General features: G+C 34.8%; 1 protein-coding gene across 1 annotated transcript; it reads left to right on the forward strand.

Moving 5' to 3' along the window:
* The first annotated feature begins 332 nt into the window (after nt 1-332).
* On the forward strand, nt 333-11,252 carry LOC134841980 (transmembrane protein 145-like). Its single transcript, XM_063858107.1, has 6 exons — nt 333-703; nt 952-1,130; nt 1,626-1,804; nt 5,010-5,076; nt 5,255-6,282; nt 9,897-11,252. Exons 5-6 carry the CDS (start codon nt 5,847-5,849, stop codon nt 11,024-11,026), a joined length of 1,566 nt encoding a protein of 521 aa, XP_063714177.1. The 5' UTR covers nt 333-703; nt 952-1,130; nt 1,626-1,804; nt 5,010-5,076; nt 5,255-5,846; the 3' UTR covers nt 11,027-11,252.
* Nucleotides 11,253-14,661: the final 3,409 nt, after the last annotated feature.

Consider the following 14,661-nt stretch of genomic DNA (forward strand, 5'->3'; position numbering starts at 1 on the left):
TGGAGTTATAAGTCTTACCTTTAATTGACCCCTGCTAAATGTAGAAAAAATTTAGAAAATGTATAAAACGTTCGGCGTAATTCGAAAAATAGTTTAACAAATGCCCTCGCTAAACCCAAGCTATAATGAGTTCAGTTTTTCAGATATATTACGCTTCTGTTGCTTTCTATTTTTTTTGCTTGAGATTTCTTTGCTGATGAAAACAACCTGTGTGCTAAGATGCTGCGACTCAAAAATATGTCTTGCAAGTCAAGTAAAAAAAATTGACGCTGAACTAAGAGATGACTCTCACACAACACTATTTGACCTTTTAATGATTGACATACAAATAGTATTGATCGGCTCAATCATTCTCAAAATGTATGATTAATTTACATCAATAGATCAATTGAACATCAATTAGAGTTTTCTGGGTCCAATTGAACTGTTAAAATGGCTACGAGTCCGAAAATTTCAGTTTCAAACGCTGCCGAAGATTGTGAAGAAATAGATTTAGATGAGACCAAAAGAAGGGTAAAAAAGGCAGCTGCTCTGTCGGTGCCCGGAAGACTAGTCCGGAAACTATCTGGCACGGACACTATGGGTCTGGACGCGGACGCTCTTCGACGGTTGTCCCGTGCGTCCTCTCAAAACAGTCTGTTTTTGCCGGACAGAATCGGGAAGACGTTCTCAGAGCATCCATTTGTATGCTCGGTAGTAGCTGGTACGTTTTCTTGAATCTAACAACTCATTTTTATTATTATGTCATCTCATGCATCAATCAGCTGTTTGATGTTTGTTTTAAAATTAGTACTACAAAAATGTATTTTTCCCGATAAAGTATTAGTTGCAGGTTAAAAACAAGATTAATTATTGGTTAGATTTAAACAAAGGGCTGCAAGAAGATCAGCAAAAACCTTGATTAGCAAATCAGGGTCAAGAATCTGAAAAATAACGTGGCTCTTATTATAGTTGACAATGATTGCTTCAAAGCCAAATCGCGGCCCACAACTGTGAGTTTAATAAAAGACAGAGTCGATTTCATCAACGATGGTTCTCTGGAAGATCTCCATTTCACAAATACAGAATCCAACTTCCGGAACTTCTTCTACAACGCCGTGCCCAAAATCAAAGTAGCAGTTGTAAATGAGGTTGGCCAGAGTATGATAGATGGGGCACCTACTACTCAAAATTGGTCACTTTTTCCTATTGAAAATGAAGTGCCAGCATTCCTTCCTTCAAAGAGGGCGTTTTAAATGCGAATCAGTATAAGTTTCTGCACCTGGGCCAACACATCCCCATACCCTTAAGTTATGGTTGCCAATTTTCCAAAGGGCCACTTATCCTTATAAGCCTCCCTTGCTACTCTTTCACGCCATCCACTTTTGACCGTTAAGGACCTTAAAATTCATTTAGAGCAGCCATGGGCGCCAATATAGAGCAATTTATGTTTTCCTTTCTAAAAAACGCTACAAATAAGAAAAATAACACAAGCGGCAAAAAGTGTCGCCAGGAATTTCACGTTGAAATATCGTTCTGGTTTTATAGAAAACTCTAAAAAAACACTTTGTTTGAAACAACCACACGCCCCTCCCCGCAAATTTCTACACCCGCACTGCATTTATCATACTTGCACCAACAATGAGGTCAAAAAGCAACTGGAAGACATGAAGACAGATTTGATCGTGTTTTTGGGTTCATCCGGGTTCAAATCTGATGACGTCACTCCTGATGCTCTTGATTGCAGTGTTCAGTATAATGCACTTGTGTTGCAACAGGCGTTTGTTGCCCAGATGCTTAACCATGGCTTTGATGAACCATTCAGGTAGAAGAAGCACAATCTAATTGCAAAAGTTCAATAATGTCGAACAAATTAAAGGTCTGTTTCTTCAAAACCTTTACCAAGGTCTTTTAATTTTTAAATGAAACAATTTTTTTTTACAGAGAAGCCTTTTCAAATCCAAACAAGGATAGCCGGTTGCTTTCCAAGTGGCACAGAATGTTCCGACCATGGTCTTAAAAAAGACAACAAAACTTTTTCAAAATATTGTCGTTTTTTTTCGGCGTGGAGCTGAACAAAAAACTGGAGATAACGCACATTCGACAGACATAGTAAAATTAGCAAATTGAAAAATCATATTTTTAAAGTTATTTGAAAAATGAAAAAAAAAACTTTGCAGTTTTTGAACTTTTGGAAATTTTGATTCCAAAAAGGCGCTAAAACACTAAAAGTAAACTAAAGTTATTCAAGTAAAACAAATTTTTTACGTTTGTTTGTAAGCATTTAAGCAGCTAAAATAAGACTGCTCGCTCGCTTTATTTGCTCGAAATAAGACCAGAATAAAACCGCTTTTCAAAACTGGGAAAAAAATTTTGAAATTTTTCAATGTGGTTGGAATCACGACTGTACGGGCTTTAATATGATATATCTTTCAATCCAGTCCGATGATTAAACATGGTACCTGATTTTGCGTGAAAAAAAAAACTTAAACACACTCGAATACAAATTTTCCCCGTTTTCAATGGTCGGAACAATAAAGCAAAACAGAGCTTGCACCGACAAAAAACTGTCTGTAAGCTACAGGTCCGCAAATTTGTTGCCTCTTATAACTTTTTTACCGTCTCGATGTCAATCAAAAATCATTTGAATGAGAAAACTTTGCGAAAAAGATGGGTACTAGCCATCATAAAACAATTAGAAAATTAAGCTGTAAATGTGTATACGGCAAGCATGAAACCTTCTTATGAAATAAAATTGACTCCCAAATTTTTTTATGCAGAAAAAATAACATTTTAGACGCGTATATCTTAAATTTGATTATAAAAATAGCGACATGGATGGACGCCTCGGACAACTTTAAACGACTAATGTCTATTCTAAAAACTTTCTAGAGAAGAACCAACAAGGAAATAGAGAAGTGCAGATAGTAGTAAGGAATAAAATAATTGAGTGCTAAATGGAGCAGAAATTTTCACCTGTGGTCATTTTTTGTGACGTTACTGTGTTTTTAAATTGCTATCTTGACAAATTTCGGATAATCAACGCGCGATATATTGCGTGATTGTAACACGTATAAGTGCCGGATTAAATCGTACCAATCTAAGTTAAGGTAAATCATTGTCGTGTTTTGGGATACAAGAAAATTTTCTGGGACACAAAAAAACGCTAAATAAAACCTTATGAAGATTTCAAAGCGTGCAGGGAGAGTAAAATTAATTTTGAATAATTTCGATTAATTTTATCAAATTTTCAACCAAATTTTGGTGGAAATTTTTTTAAATTGTCTTTTTTTTACCCTGAAACTGCAACTTGCTATTGTCTGTGGTTTTATATAAATCTGAAAAACTCTGCTCAAATTTGAAAATAAAAAAGTTTTTAAATTAATTTGCAGCTAATTTCAAATTAAAATTTTCAAAAACTTATTTCGTGACAATTTAAAATATAATATCTAAAAAAAAACATAAATTTTTATATTAGTTGTTTTTTTTTGTATTTTTAGTCTTTTGTTTTTCAATAAAAATTCAATGCAAAAAATGGCTATTTAGGAATTAATCTTGCACCAAAGCATACAGCAAAAACTCGAGAAAACCCGTGTTTTTAAATTTGACCTGATGAAATTTTTATTTAAAAAAACTGAATGAAAAACTATTATAATTAAAACTTTCTTAATTCATTGAACTGATCAACGTAAATGTTTGCAGCAAATACCAATAGATTATTTGAAACATTTTTGAAAACCTAAGCAAATTCAAAAAACATTATAATTGAAAAGTGCTCATGAATGGTTCTTGGTTCCACGTGAAAACTCATTGTCGAAGAACTACAGTGCTGATTTAAATTATCCGGACAAAACGAACAAAACTTGAATTTTCAAACGCGTTTTTTTCAAATTGGGTTAAGATTAGACAAAAAGTGAAGAGAATAAAAGTTTCTTAGAATTTCACCAGAATTAATATGATGCCATTTTTTCTCCGAAATTCTCAACAAAAAATTTACCCCAAAAATGGGTCATTTTGGCTTTTTTCAATAAATCAAGAATTACGCTGAAACTACCTTGTTAATTGATAAGAAAATTATATCACAGGAAGCCTCTTACGCAGCTCAACAAAGTCTAAGAAGGGTTAAATCTCCAAAAACCAGTATAAGAGAAAAAGTTTTCACTTGATAGTCAATAAATGTGATTTTTACTATATAAAACCCAGAATTATTGCTTTAAAATATATTTTAAACATTTTTGCGCAAATTTTGAAAATTTAACCCTTCTTAAACTTTGTTGAGCTGCGTAAGAGGCTTCCTGTGATATAATTTTCTTATCAATTAACAAAGTAGTTTCAGCGTAATTCTTGATTTATTGAAAAAAGCCAAAATGACCCATTTTTGGGGTAAATTTTTTGTTGAGAATTTCGGAGAAAAAATGGCATCATATTAATTCTGGTGAAATTCTAAGCAACTTTTGTTCTCTTCACTTTTTGTCTAATCTTAACCCAATTTGAGAAAAACACGTTTGAAAATTCAAGTTTTGTTCGTTTTGTCCGGATAATTTAAATCAGCACTGTATCAAAGATCAAACTAAATTGGAACGGTTTTTAGACATGCTAGGAGTTTGATTTAAGGACTGAAATTATTTTTATTATTTATGAAGCAAGAATTCATTCCAAAAAGGAAAAAAACTTAAGAACTGAAGCATTGATGTTTTCATGAAAATAGAAAATGTTTTCATTTTTTAAAACCGTTATTAGCAACATGCATGAACAACACTCCATTATTAAACGAGAGAGAGCAGGGTTAATATGAGCTTCGCTTTTCAGCCCACAAAAAATGGTTACCTAATCATAACTCACACCACACACAATGATCCGACCTCTTCCACGCATAACCAAGACATTAAATTACGTGAATGTCTTAAAGCGTCAAAAACAAAAAACAAAGCAATAGATGATAATCCTCGTCTCTTCAATTTTGAACCTTAATCTCAATCTCTCATTTTTGAGTATAGATGCGAATCTGTTTATTTAAACTTTCATTCCAGACCAATGTTTGGAGTATCTGGACAAACACTGATCATCAACATACCCGACAACCTTCATTTATTAGAGGCAAGTAATCTCCGTCGAGCAATCAATTTAAATGAAAAGCAACTCATATGGCCCATAAGAGCTCATTGTTTGGTCAATGATATAAACTTTTTAACCACGTGCGCGCATTTGAAACTTGCATCAAACCTTTTGAAATGTATTATTTTTCAAGATGTTACATAGTTTTTTATTGTTTCAGCGCTGCATGGCAAAAGGCGGCTTATTTTGGAGGTTAATTGAGAAGACAATTCTGAGTTTGAGAGATGTTGACAGCATAATAACAGCTGAGAAATCACAAGAACAACTCAGAGTTTCCAGATCTGAAAAAGTCAAACCCAAAAGCTGGTGCTTACCATAAAAATCAGCATCTATCTATTATAATACTTTGAAAAAAAGATCCGGCAAAAATCATCAGCAGAAGATTCTTTTATTCCTATGCTTAAAACAGCATTATTAGAATGGCAACGCAATGGAATGTTTAAATTGGCAGTCTACGTTTTCAAACTAAATATTACATATATGTACACAAGAATTGGACTAATTTTTGTAATCTACACAAACTGAAAAAAATTCATACACCGGTTGAACTCATTGATTGAAACGTGAAACCAAAGAGCAGATGTTTTTTTTTCATTCGCTTCTGTATTTGATCGGAAAGCAAGACGGATTAAAAAAATTGCATTTTTTCCTTTTGCGCAATCATTTTTCCATAGTCCCATATAAGGATAAATGTGCACACTCATGTTCCTTTGAATGATAAAAAAATTTTACCTCACAAATTTGCCGAAAAAATGACACAGATTTTAGTTTCAGTTATGACAATTATTTTTGTTAATGTTCAAATTTTGCCCACCGATGCAAAAATTGTAGAAGGATCGGTGTGGGCGCCGAACTCAAACTTCCATTTCCTGTCCCGGTTTTGCTTCCAAGAGGGAAATGACGCAACGCTTGAGTACGAAATCAGATACCCCGAGTCTTTCTGCCTACGAGGCGAAAACGGGATCTACCAGAGCGGCTGTCAAAAATTAGTTCTCTATTACGACGAGAAAGACCAGTGGGACTTCGTGTACAAAAACGATAAAGTGGAGTGTCAGGATAAGTTGGATCCGAACCTGTTGCACTACTCACAGATCATAAATTTAGACCCAATGAAACATGAGCCAGGCGAGGAGATAGACTCACTGTATAAGTACAGTATGTTTGTGTCCGGATGCTGGCTCACTAAAAGTAAGTTTTGTAGACTAGTACAACAGAGCAGACTGAGTACCATATTTGGGTTGAAATACTTCTCTAATATACGGGTTGGCATTTTTAAGGTACCTCTTGCAGCTATATTTGGCTAGACTTTCATACATATAGCGTCTTTGAAACAAATAAACGCCATTTCAAAGGACGCACGCACTGGCAAAATACGCCGTACTTTGACGTGATTTTCCAGTGCATAGTGCTCAAAAAGGTCATTTTCATTGAAAAAAAACGCTCCGCCGCAAATAGATTTTAAAAGTTTCAAAAAACTACAAACCGACTTATTGCAAAAACTGATTGGTTGATTTAAGCAAAATGAACCATTTTGTGACCCATTATAACAAACTATGTGACCCATTTTACCTTAAGTTGAACAGGTGAATTATCAAAAGTTTTAGTGAACTCACCGATAATCTATGGCAAAAAAGTTAATCTTTAAATTCTATTTTCGGCCTTATAATTTTGTATCTTTGCCGCTGACGCCCTGCTAAATTATGCTAAGAAACTGGATGCAAAAGTGCAAGATTTTTAGTTATCCTCAAAAACCTGAGTCAAAGAAGTTGCTCGCTATGTTCTAAATAAATTTCTCCAAAACTGCAACAACAGAAAATTATCGGTCAATAAGATAATTTGCTTAGTGTTTTCAGCATAACTTGAGTAATGAGTCACTTAACCAAAATGACTAAAGGAACAGAGCCTCAAAATCTCTTAATTGGACGCTGCATTTTGTTTATTTATTTTTTTGCCTTTCTGTTTTTTGTTTTTTGTTGCCGATGAATTGCTAAACTATGCAAAAGAAAATGAACACGCAAAATATCTAAAATATCTTCATAAAAACCTTGAGCAATGAAATTTGATCGCTATTTTCTAAAACAAAATTAGTAGGCCACTGTGGTAACCTCATCTATCTTCTTAGCAACTATAACAAGGAACCATTTTATGGCAACCACAGTTAAACCATTAAAAACTCAGCAACGATGCAACGCAACAAACACTAACAGATCAAAAAACCAAATAGATCAAAATATCTTTTTCAGCTCCTCCATAAAACTCTTTGCCGAACATCCATTTCTTTGAAACACATCATCGTCGGTTAAGCTCACATAGATAATGTATCTGTGGTACTGCCGCCACAGTAACCTTGAGAGGTTAGGTTATTATGCTTTGACATTTATTGATATTATATCATCAAGGCCATTTACATTTAGTATGCCAATTTGAAAAACGGTCATGACTATCGGTCAGACGTTAAGAAAAGAGTATGCGCTTAACTTGCGTAAAAACGACTCAAGAACAGTCTGAAATTACATGATCTCTTATTAGTTTTCATTTACATTAACGGATAAACTGTTGGTTATCACATGGCGCAGCCAGCAGGACTTATGTCTTAGGATAACAGAACGGATATGGGAATCCCCGTATTTTGGACAAACGCGCAGTCTGATCCACCTTGGAACTTTAGGATTTGGTTCAACCAATTTCTATTGGCACTCACGGTGAAAAAAACTCAAATCCAGAAGTATTGCTGGAGGACCCGAAACCAGTTTTAGAATAACCAGTCACAAGACCGGAGACACCAAGAGAGAATGAAGTTGCGCAAGCAGTCACGGATAGAAAAGCCAGAGACAAACTGGCACGAGACAGAGTCCTGCAAGAAAACGAGGAACGAAGAGAGAGAGGACCTAAGGTCGGTCACAATGTTTAGTACAATAAAGTGCAGAAAAAAATTGCATCGAGGTTAATTTTAGCACTGGGCACTGAAGGAAAAAAACGGTTTGTCCAAAAGAACCCACATACAGAAGTATCAAAATTAGTATTTCGAGAAACGAGAGGTTGGCAAAAATCTCATTTGAGAAGACACAGAGCATCACATACGAACGATACAAGCTGTTTAACAGCTCACAAGAAACAGGAGAAACGCTACAAGCATTTAACGCGGCATTAACTTTGCAGGCAGCTAGAGCGGAGTTAGGTACATTGGAAGAGTTAGGTTCGTGTTCATACCAAAACTAAAGAATACACTATTGCAAGATACATTAATTTTCGAAACTTTTCCGCCCGATGAGGTGCTAAAAAAGGCTCTGAGATTTGAACAGAGTAAACAAACGACACAGGCGTTTCAAAAATCAAACACAACTACTGCGAGTGCAAGTCAACTCCATGGGACACAAATGAAAATCAAGCGAGAACCTATCTTGGCTAAAGGAAATAAGGGACCAATTAGTCGGAGACAACCTAGAGATAAATACAGAAGAAAAAAAACGATACAAAAAACGGAAGGGGTAGTATCGGGGCAAAACCCTGTTCTGGAAGGTCACCTAAAAATATGTCTGGCCATGGGAAAGACTTTCAAAAACTGCACTAAACCTAATTACTTCGCTAAAATGTGCCGGTCACAGCAAGTAAATGAAGTAACTGAGAACACAAATAGCTCAGATGAGGAGTGCAACATGATACAATCATTTGATTCCGGCGACGAGTTCGAAATCATGTCCATCGAGTCTAATACTACATCGATAGCACAAATTGACGAATACATAAGGAATAAAGTGCAACAGAAATCAAAATTACCGACGAACGTAACAGAAAACAGAGATGTGCTTTTAGTGATTTTATTTGCTGGAACGAGGGTTTCAATTTTTCGAGCATCTCTGCTTTCTGTTACGTTCGTCGGTAATTTTGATTTTTGTTTCACTTTATCTTTTTTTTTGAAAATGTTCCGCCCAACGCCTTATGCTTAATACAATACAAAGTGATATTTTTAGCACCTAGTTAGGTAATATCAATACCAAAATTCAACATGCAATGATTCCTGAGCCGATAAATTTGCTGGTTAGGCATGAATGGCCCATCGAGCGTAATCCATCTCACATTGGCAAAATTGCTTAAGAAAGTAACAGCTTTTAATATCGATAACGCTCAGATGCAGTAGCGTGCCGAGGGGGAGTAGGAGAATTGCAGTAGACTTAGATAAGAAGAAACGAAAAATTTCAAGCCCGTTTTTTTCGACATTTTTAGATCAAGTCACGGCTGATGGGGCTTTTTATATATCACTCGGCCTCGTATTTCTGGAAATTTAATCTGCTTCAAGATCGTCTAGCCAAGGCTATTGTTCCTTGTAGCTCTTTGATTGGTCAGAGCAACATACGCTCTTGTTTGTGCCACTGAAATTAAATTTTCGGGCATCTTTTCTCTCTTAAATTACTCCATTAGCTTTCTGAAGCTCTGACACTCCTAGTCACTGCCCATGGCGCCAATTAACGAAAAACAAAATTATCCAATTCAGGTGCTTCGAGCAAAACGCTGTTGTTGAGATCATTACGAGTCTTTAAGATACAAATGATTTTTTGAGACTGTAACTTTTTCTTTGCCCTCGAGCAGAGAGCTTTTGCTCCTCAAAAAATCCAACAATCGATTTGCGATCTGCGTAATCTTTTTTATTGATTGCAAATTTTATATTGGCCTGAACATCAGAACTTCTGCTTGTCTTGTCAAGACTAAAAACCTTATAAAAGGACTCGTGTTAGATACACTGCCAGCCTCTGTAGAGCCTCTGCAGCTTGATAAAAATCACTTTTTTATTCCGTTTGATTTAGGGGAAGATACCAACGCTTCTGAGATTGCCTGCAGAGCGAAACGGAACTTCCTCTCGCAACGCGACAGATGGTGGTTCGTAGCTCTAGTCAACTGCGAGACAGACAAAGGACTCAAGCTAGACTATTTCCACCTGGAGTTCAAAAACGGCGACAGCTACAACAAACATTTCTCAGTGGACGAGTGGTACATTATGGAGACGACTTTCGTTCTCCTATATCTATTTATCATTCTTCTAATCGCTTGTATAGTTTTTACGATTAAGCTTAAAAACATGGGCTTTTATCATATCACTTTCAAATTGTTCACGTTGTCTCTTCTACTGAAAGTTATTTCATATTTGCTTTATGCATGGGCTTACCTGAAATACAGAACAGGTTATGAATCAATCAGGATCAAAAATTTGGCCCTTGGATTTTCAATGTTGGCTCATATATTTTTGATTTTCCTGGTTATTCTAATGGCCAAAGGATACACTATAACTCGGGCTAAATTGTCGACCAAAGGAACTTTCAAGGTCATGCTGTTCATTATTATTTTCACTCTAATTTATTTCGTATCGTTCGTTTACCATGTCAATGTATTCGACCCTGGAGAGGTTCTTTACTTCTATGAGTCACCGCCTGGTTACACCACTCTAGGGTTGCAAATCTTAAGCTCGTTCATGATATCATACGGAGTTTTCTTCACCGTGAAACGCTACCCTGAAAAATTGAAGTTTTACCTTCCGTTTTACGTATTTTACAGCGCCTGGATTTTGGTCACACCTATTTTTGCAATATTCTCCATTTTCGTTCTTCAAGATTTTTACAGACAGAAAATAGTCTATGGCGTCGAGGGTGGCCTTTCATTTCTGTCATACGGATTTTTCTTGATTTTGACTTTCCCAACCAGAGCGAATAAGAATTTCCCCTACCATATAAAAACAAACCAGATTGATATTCTGGAAATAACTGAGACTGGGAACTTTCCACACGACCCAGACGGACAAAGCGAGAGTTCGTATGCCTCGTCGGCTGCTTCGGGCGAAACAGTTACTGTGTCGGTTAGTTCGAGGTCAGCCGAGACAAACTTCATCGATGTGTTCCGAGTGGATTACGACATGGTTGATCCGAACAACAGGCGCGAATAGGGACAAAAAACATCAGATATTAGACACAAATTTATCTCAATCTTGAAACCATTGATGCGGTTTATTATTTAACCAAGTATTATTTAAACTTTTGATGAAAATAAAGACCATGTATATGTAGTGCTCATTTTAGTACCATTTCATGGTTCCAATCAAAATGTATTGTATTTTACGACAAAGATTATATTTTAATTAAATGTGCGCGATAACTTTCACAAATAATGATTACTTGATACAGTTAGGAGTGAAATTTCGAAAAAAAAATTTGCTTATATATCGTTGATTCAGCTAACGTGTTGGTAACTAAGGTGGTATTTCAAGTACAAGACAAAACTTTAACAGTTTGCAGTAATATATACACAAATCGACAATTTTTACAATCTTTGATGTAAAATAGTGCAGAGCGCTAAGGAGCTTTTCGGAACTCTTTTGGCAGTTCATCGGAAGTTCACCAGAAATAAACCATGGGACTCAGATTGACACCATTGCGAAGGCCTGGTTTATCAAAAATACAAAAAAAATAACATACCAATCTACACTATGCCTGGGACATTGCGAAGGACTGGTTTATCAAAAACACGACAAAAAAAACAACTTACCAATCTACACTATGCCTGGGGCAATCTACACTAGCCCGGACAGTTTTGTCTGGGAACCAAATGTCTTGGACACTTTTAGCATTTTGGACTGTTTTTGCCGGGACAAATGTCTGGGACACAAATGTCCTGACACGATTTATATTACACGGAGGCGAAGCGGAAAATTTGAAAAAGACTAAGCTACAAAAACTTCATGGTTGTGTAGAAAAAAATTCATAAACAGCCTTAAAAAACGTGAAAACAGCTTAAAAAGTGTAATAAGAAAAAGTAGGAGTAAGCTTCGAATTAGTAAGAACTAGCCATGATTCGAACCTACGGAGCTTCAAATAGACCGTGGAACGTAAAAAAGAGCTTCCTAAAACGCAGTCGAAATTGGAATGAAGAATTGCTCGCCCTGAAAGTACCCTGACAGCAAATCACTAAAGGGTTGAGATATTCAAGTTCCGTTAACTTTTTTTCTAAGTTTTTTGAAAAAAAGTATGCACATATTTGTGCATGAGTACGCTAAAATATAATGCATAGTAAAATACCATAATGCATATAAGTAAAAACAATATGATGTAAGCTCTCCGGCAAATTATTCCACCAATTCTAGAAATTATAAGAAGACAATATGGCGTGGAGTGGGTTTTTCCCACAATACAGCTACCTCAAAAAACCATAGAGGATTATTTTCAGGGAGGGGTTGGTATCATTCCGTAAATTCATATAAACTAGCAATCCTGCCTGTAATAATCAACTGGCTCGCAAAAAATTAGTTGTTCTTATCAAGCTATCCAAGTAATGAAACTTCGAACAATTTCAAGTTAAGCCACATCGTAAAACGGTTTGGAAAACATTCGAATTCATAGAACAATTCAGTTCCTAAAAAATTGAAAATTTTTTGAGCAAGCTAGTCAAGCAATGAAACTTTGAAAAATTTCAAAATGTGCTATGAAGAAACTCGAATGGCGAAACTTTGTTTTTCTAAGGAAGCTATTCAAGCCGTGAAACATTGAAATATTTCAAGTTGTTTTATAGAACGAATCAATTAAATTTAAAAAGTAAAGTTTTTCTAGGCAAGCTATTAAGCAATAAAACTTTCACATTGTTTCAAGCAGCGAATAAGTCGGCAAAAAATTTAAGTTTTTCTAAGGAAGTCATTTAAGCCATCAATTTTTAAAACATTTTCAAGTTATTTCATAGACTGAACAAAAGAACTTTTGTAGTTTTTCAAGTTTTTTATTAAGGAATGGGCTGGGGAAAATTTTAAGTTATTCTATTTGGACCATTCAATTTACAAATGTAAACTTTTTTAGTTGTTTCATGAAGGGTATCGGATAGCAAAAAAAATAGTTTTTCTATTACAGCCATACAGCCGACGAAACAATTTTTGTTTCTTTCAAAGACCAAACCAGTTTTCGAAAAACCTTTTTTTTCCGAACACGCTTCTTAAACTATGAACCTTTGAAACAACGCAAATTGAATGGCAAAAAGTTTTAAGCTATGAATCTTTGAAACAAAGCCAATTGAATGGCAAAAAAGTTATTTTATATGTTGAAGCCATTTAAGTGACAAAAGTTTGAACAATTTCATAATATTTCATCAAACGAATCGATCCACAAAAAAATAAATTTAGGTTAAAACTAAAATTTCACAGACTAATTTGCTTCGCAAAAAAATTAAATTTTTATAAGCAAGCTATTGAAGCTATGAACGTGATACAATTCAATTTATTTGTTCAATCTTATCAATTTGACAAACAACTGAAGTTTTCCGTGCAAGCTATTCCAAAAAGGAAAACTTTTAGCTTGTTTAAAAGAGCAATCAGTCAACAAAAAGTTTTCCTAAATTATTCTAGTTTTGATCTTTCTGAACTTATCTTATGCAAGCAATCAAATAGCCAAAAAGGTAAGTTTTGTTTATTGCACCATTCAAGCAAGGAAACTTCGATATGTTTCAAGTACTTCCATAGACCAAATTAAAAAATTTCCAGATTTTCTAAGCAAGCTATTCAAGATATGAATCTTTGAAACTAACTCAGGCAAATCGGATAACGAAAAATTACAATTTTCTGCTGAAGCACTCATCCGATAAAACTTCGAAATATTTGAAATTATTTCATAAATTAATCAAACTGCAAGATTTTCAAGTTTTTATTTTGGAGCCAAACAAGCGATTGAACTTTGAAATAATCAAAGTGATCAGCAAAAAAAAAACAAATTTGCTATTCTAGCTACTTGGCTTAAGCTTTGAAACGTTTCAACTTATTTCTTCGAACAAATCGGTTCGCGATAAGCTCATGTTTTCTTGAACAAACTATTCAAGCTAGGAAACATTTCAAGCTATTTCGTCGACTGTTCATCCGTTTTGAACAAGTTTATGTTTTTCTAAGCAAGCTATTCAGGTTATGAAACATTTCAAGTAAATTCGTATATCGAATCGAAGCACGAAAAATTAGAGTTTTTATAAACAAGCTATGAAACTTTGAATTGCTTCAAGTTATTTTATGGACAGATTAGTTCGCAAAAAGTTCGTTTTTCTAAGTTTTTATGCAGAAACACGGATAGCGAAAAGTAGGAAATTTTTCCTTTGCAGTCACTCAACCGACGAAAATTGAAAAAATTTCGAGTTATTTCAAAGAACAAATTAAAAAGATAATGTTTTTAAAGCTATTCAATCTGTGAAACTGAAATGTTTCAAAATATTTTATGGATCGAATCATTTCGCGGAAAAGTCAAATTTTTCTAAGCAAATTATTCAAGCCATGAAACTTTGAAATATTTCATTTGGTATTATAGATTATATTTTTGCGAAAAAAGTAAAGTTTTTCTAGGCAAGCTATTAAAACAGTAAAACTTTGAAAAATTCACGTTGTTTCAACGCGAATCAGTCGGCGAAAATTTCAAGTTTTTCTAAGGAAGTTACATAAGCTATTAAACATTGAAACATTTTCAAGTTATTACATAGACTGATTTGCTTCGCGAAAATTTAAGTTTCTCTAAGCAAGCTATTTAAGCTATGAAACTGAAATAATTCAAGTTATTCCGTGGACCG

The sequence above is a fragment of the Symsagittifera roscoffensis genome, chromosome 3 (genome assembly GCF_963678635.1).
Source record: "Symsagittifera roscoffensis chromosome 3, txSymRosc1.1, whole genome shotgun sequence".
Classification (NCBI taxonomy): Eukaryota; Metazoa; Xenacoelomorpha; order Acoela; family Convolutidae; genus Symsagittifera; species Symsagittifera roscoffensis.

Excerpts from the sequence above, each read along its gene's own strand:
- LOC134841980 (XM_063858107.1), top strand. The coding sequence starts at position 5,847 with ATGACACAGATTTTAGTTTCAGTTATGACAATTATTTTTGTTAATGTT. Across the intron at positions 6,283-9,896 it reads CGGATGCTGGCTCACTAAAA|GGGAAGATACCAACGCTTCT; the intron begins GTAAGTTTTGTA and ends CGTTTGATTTAG.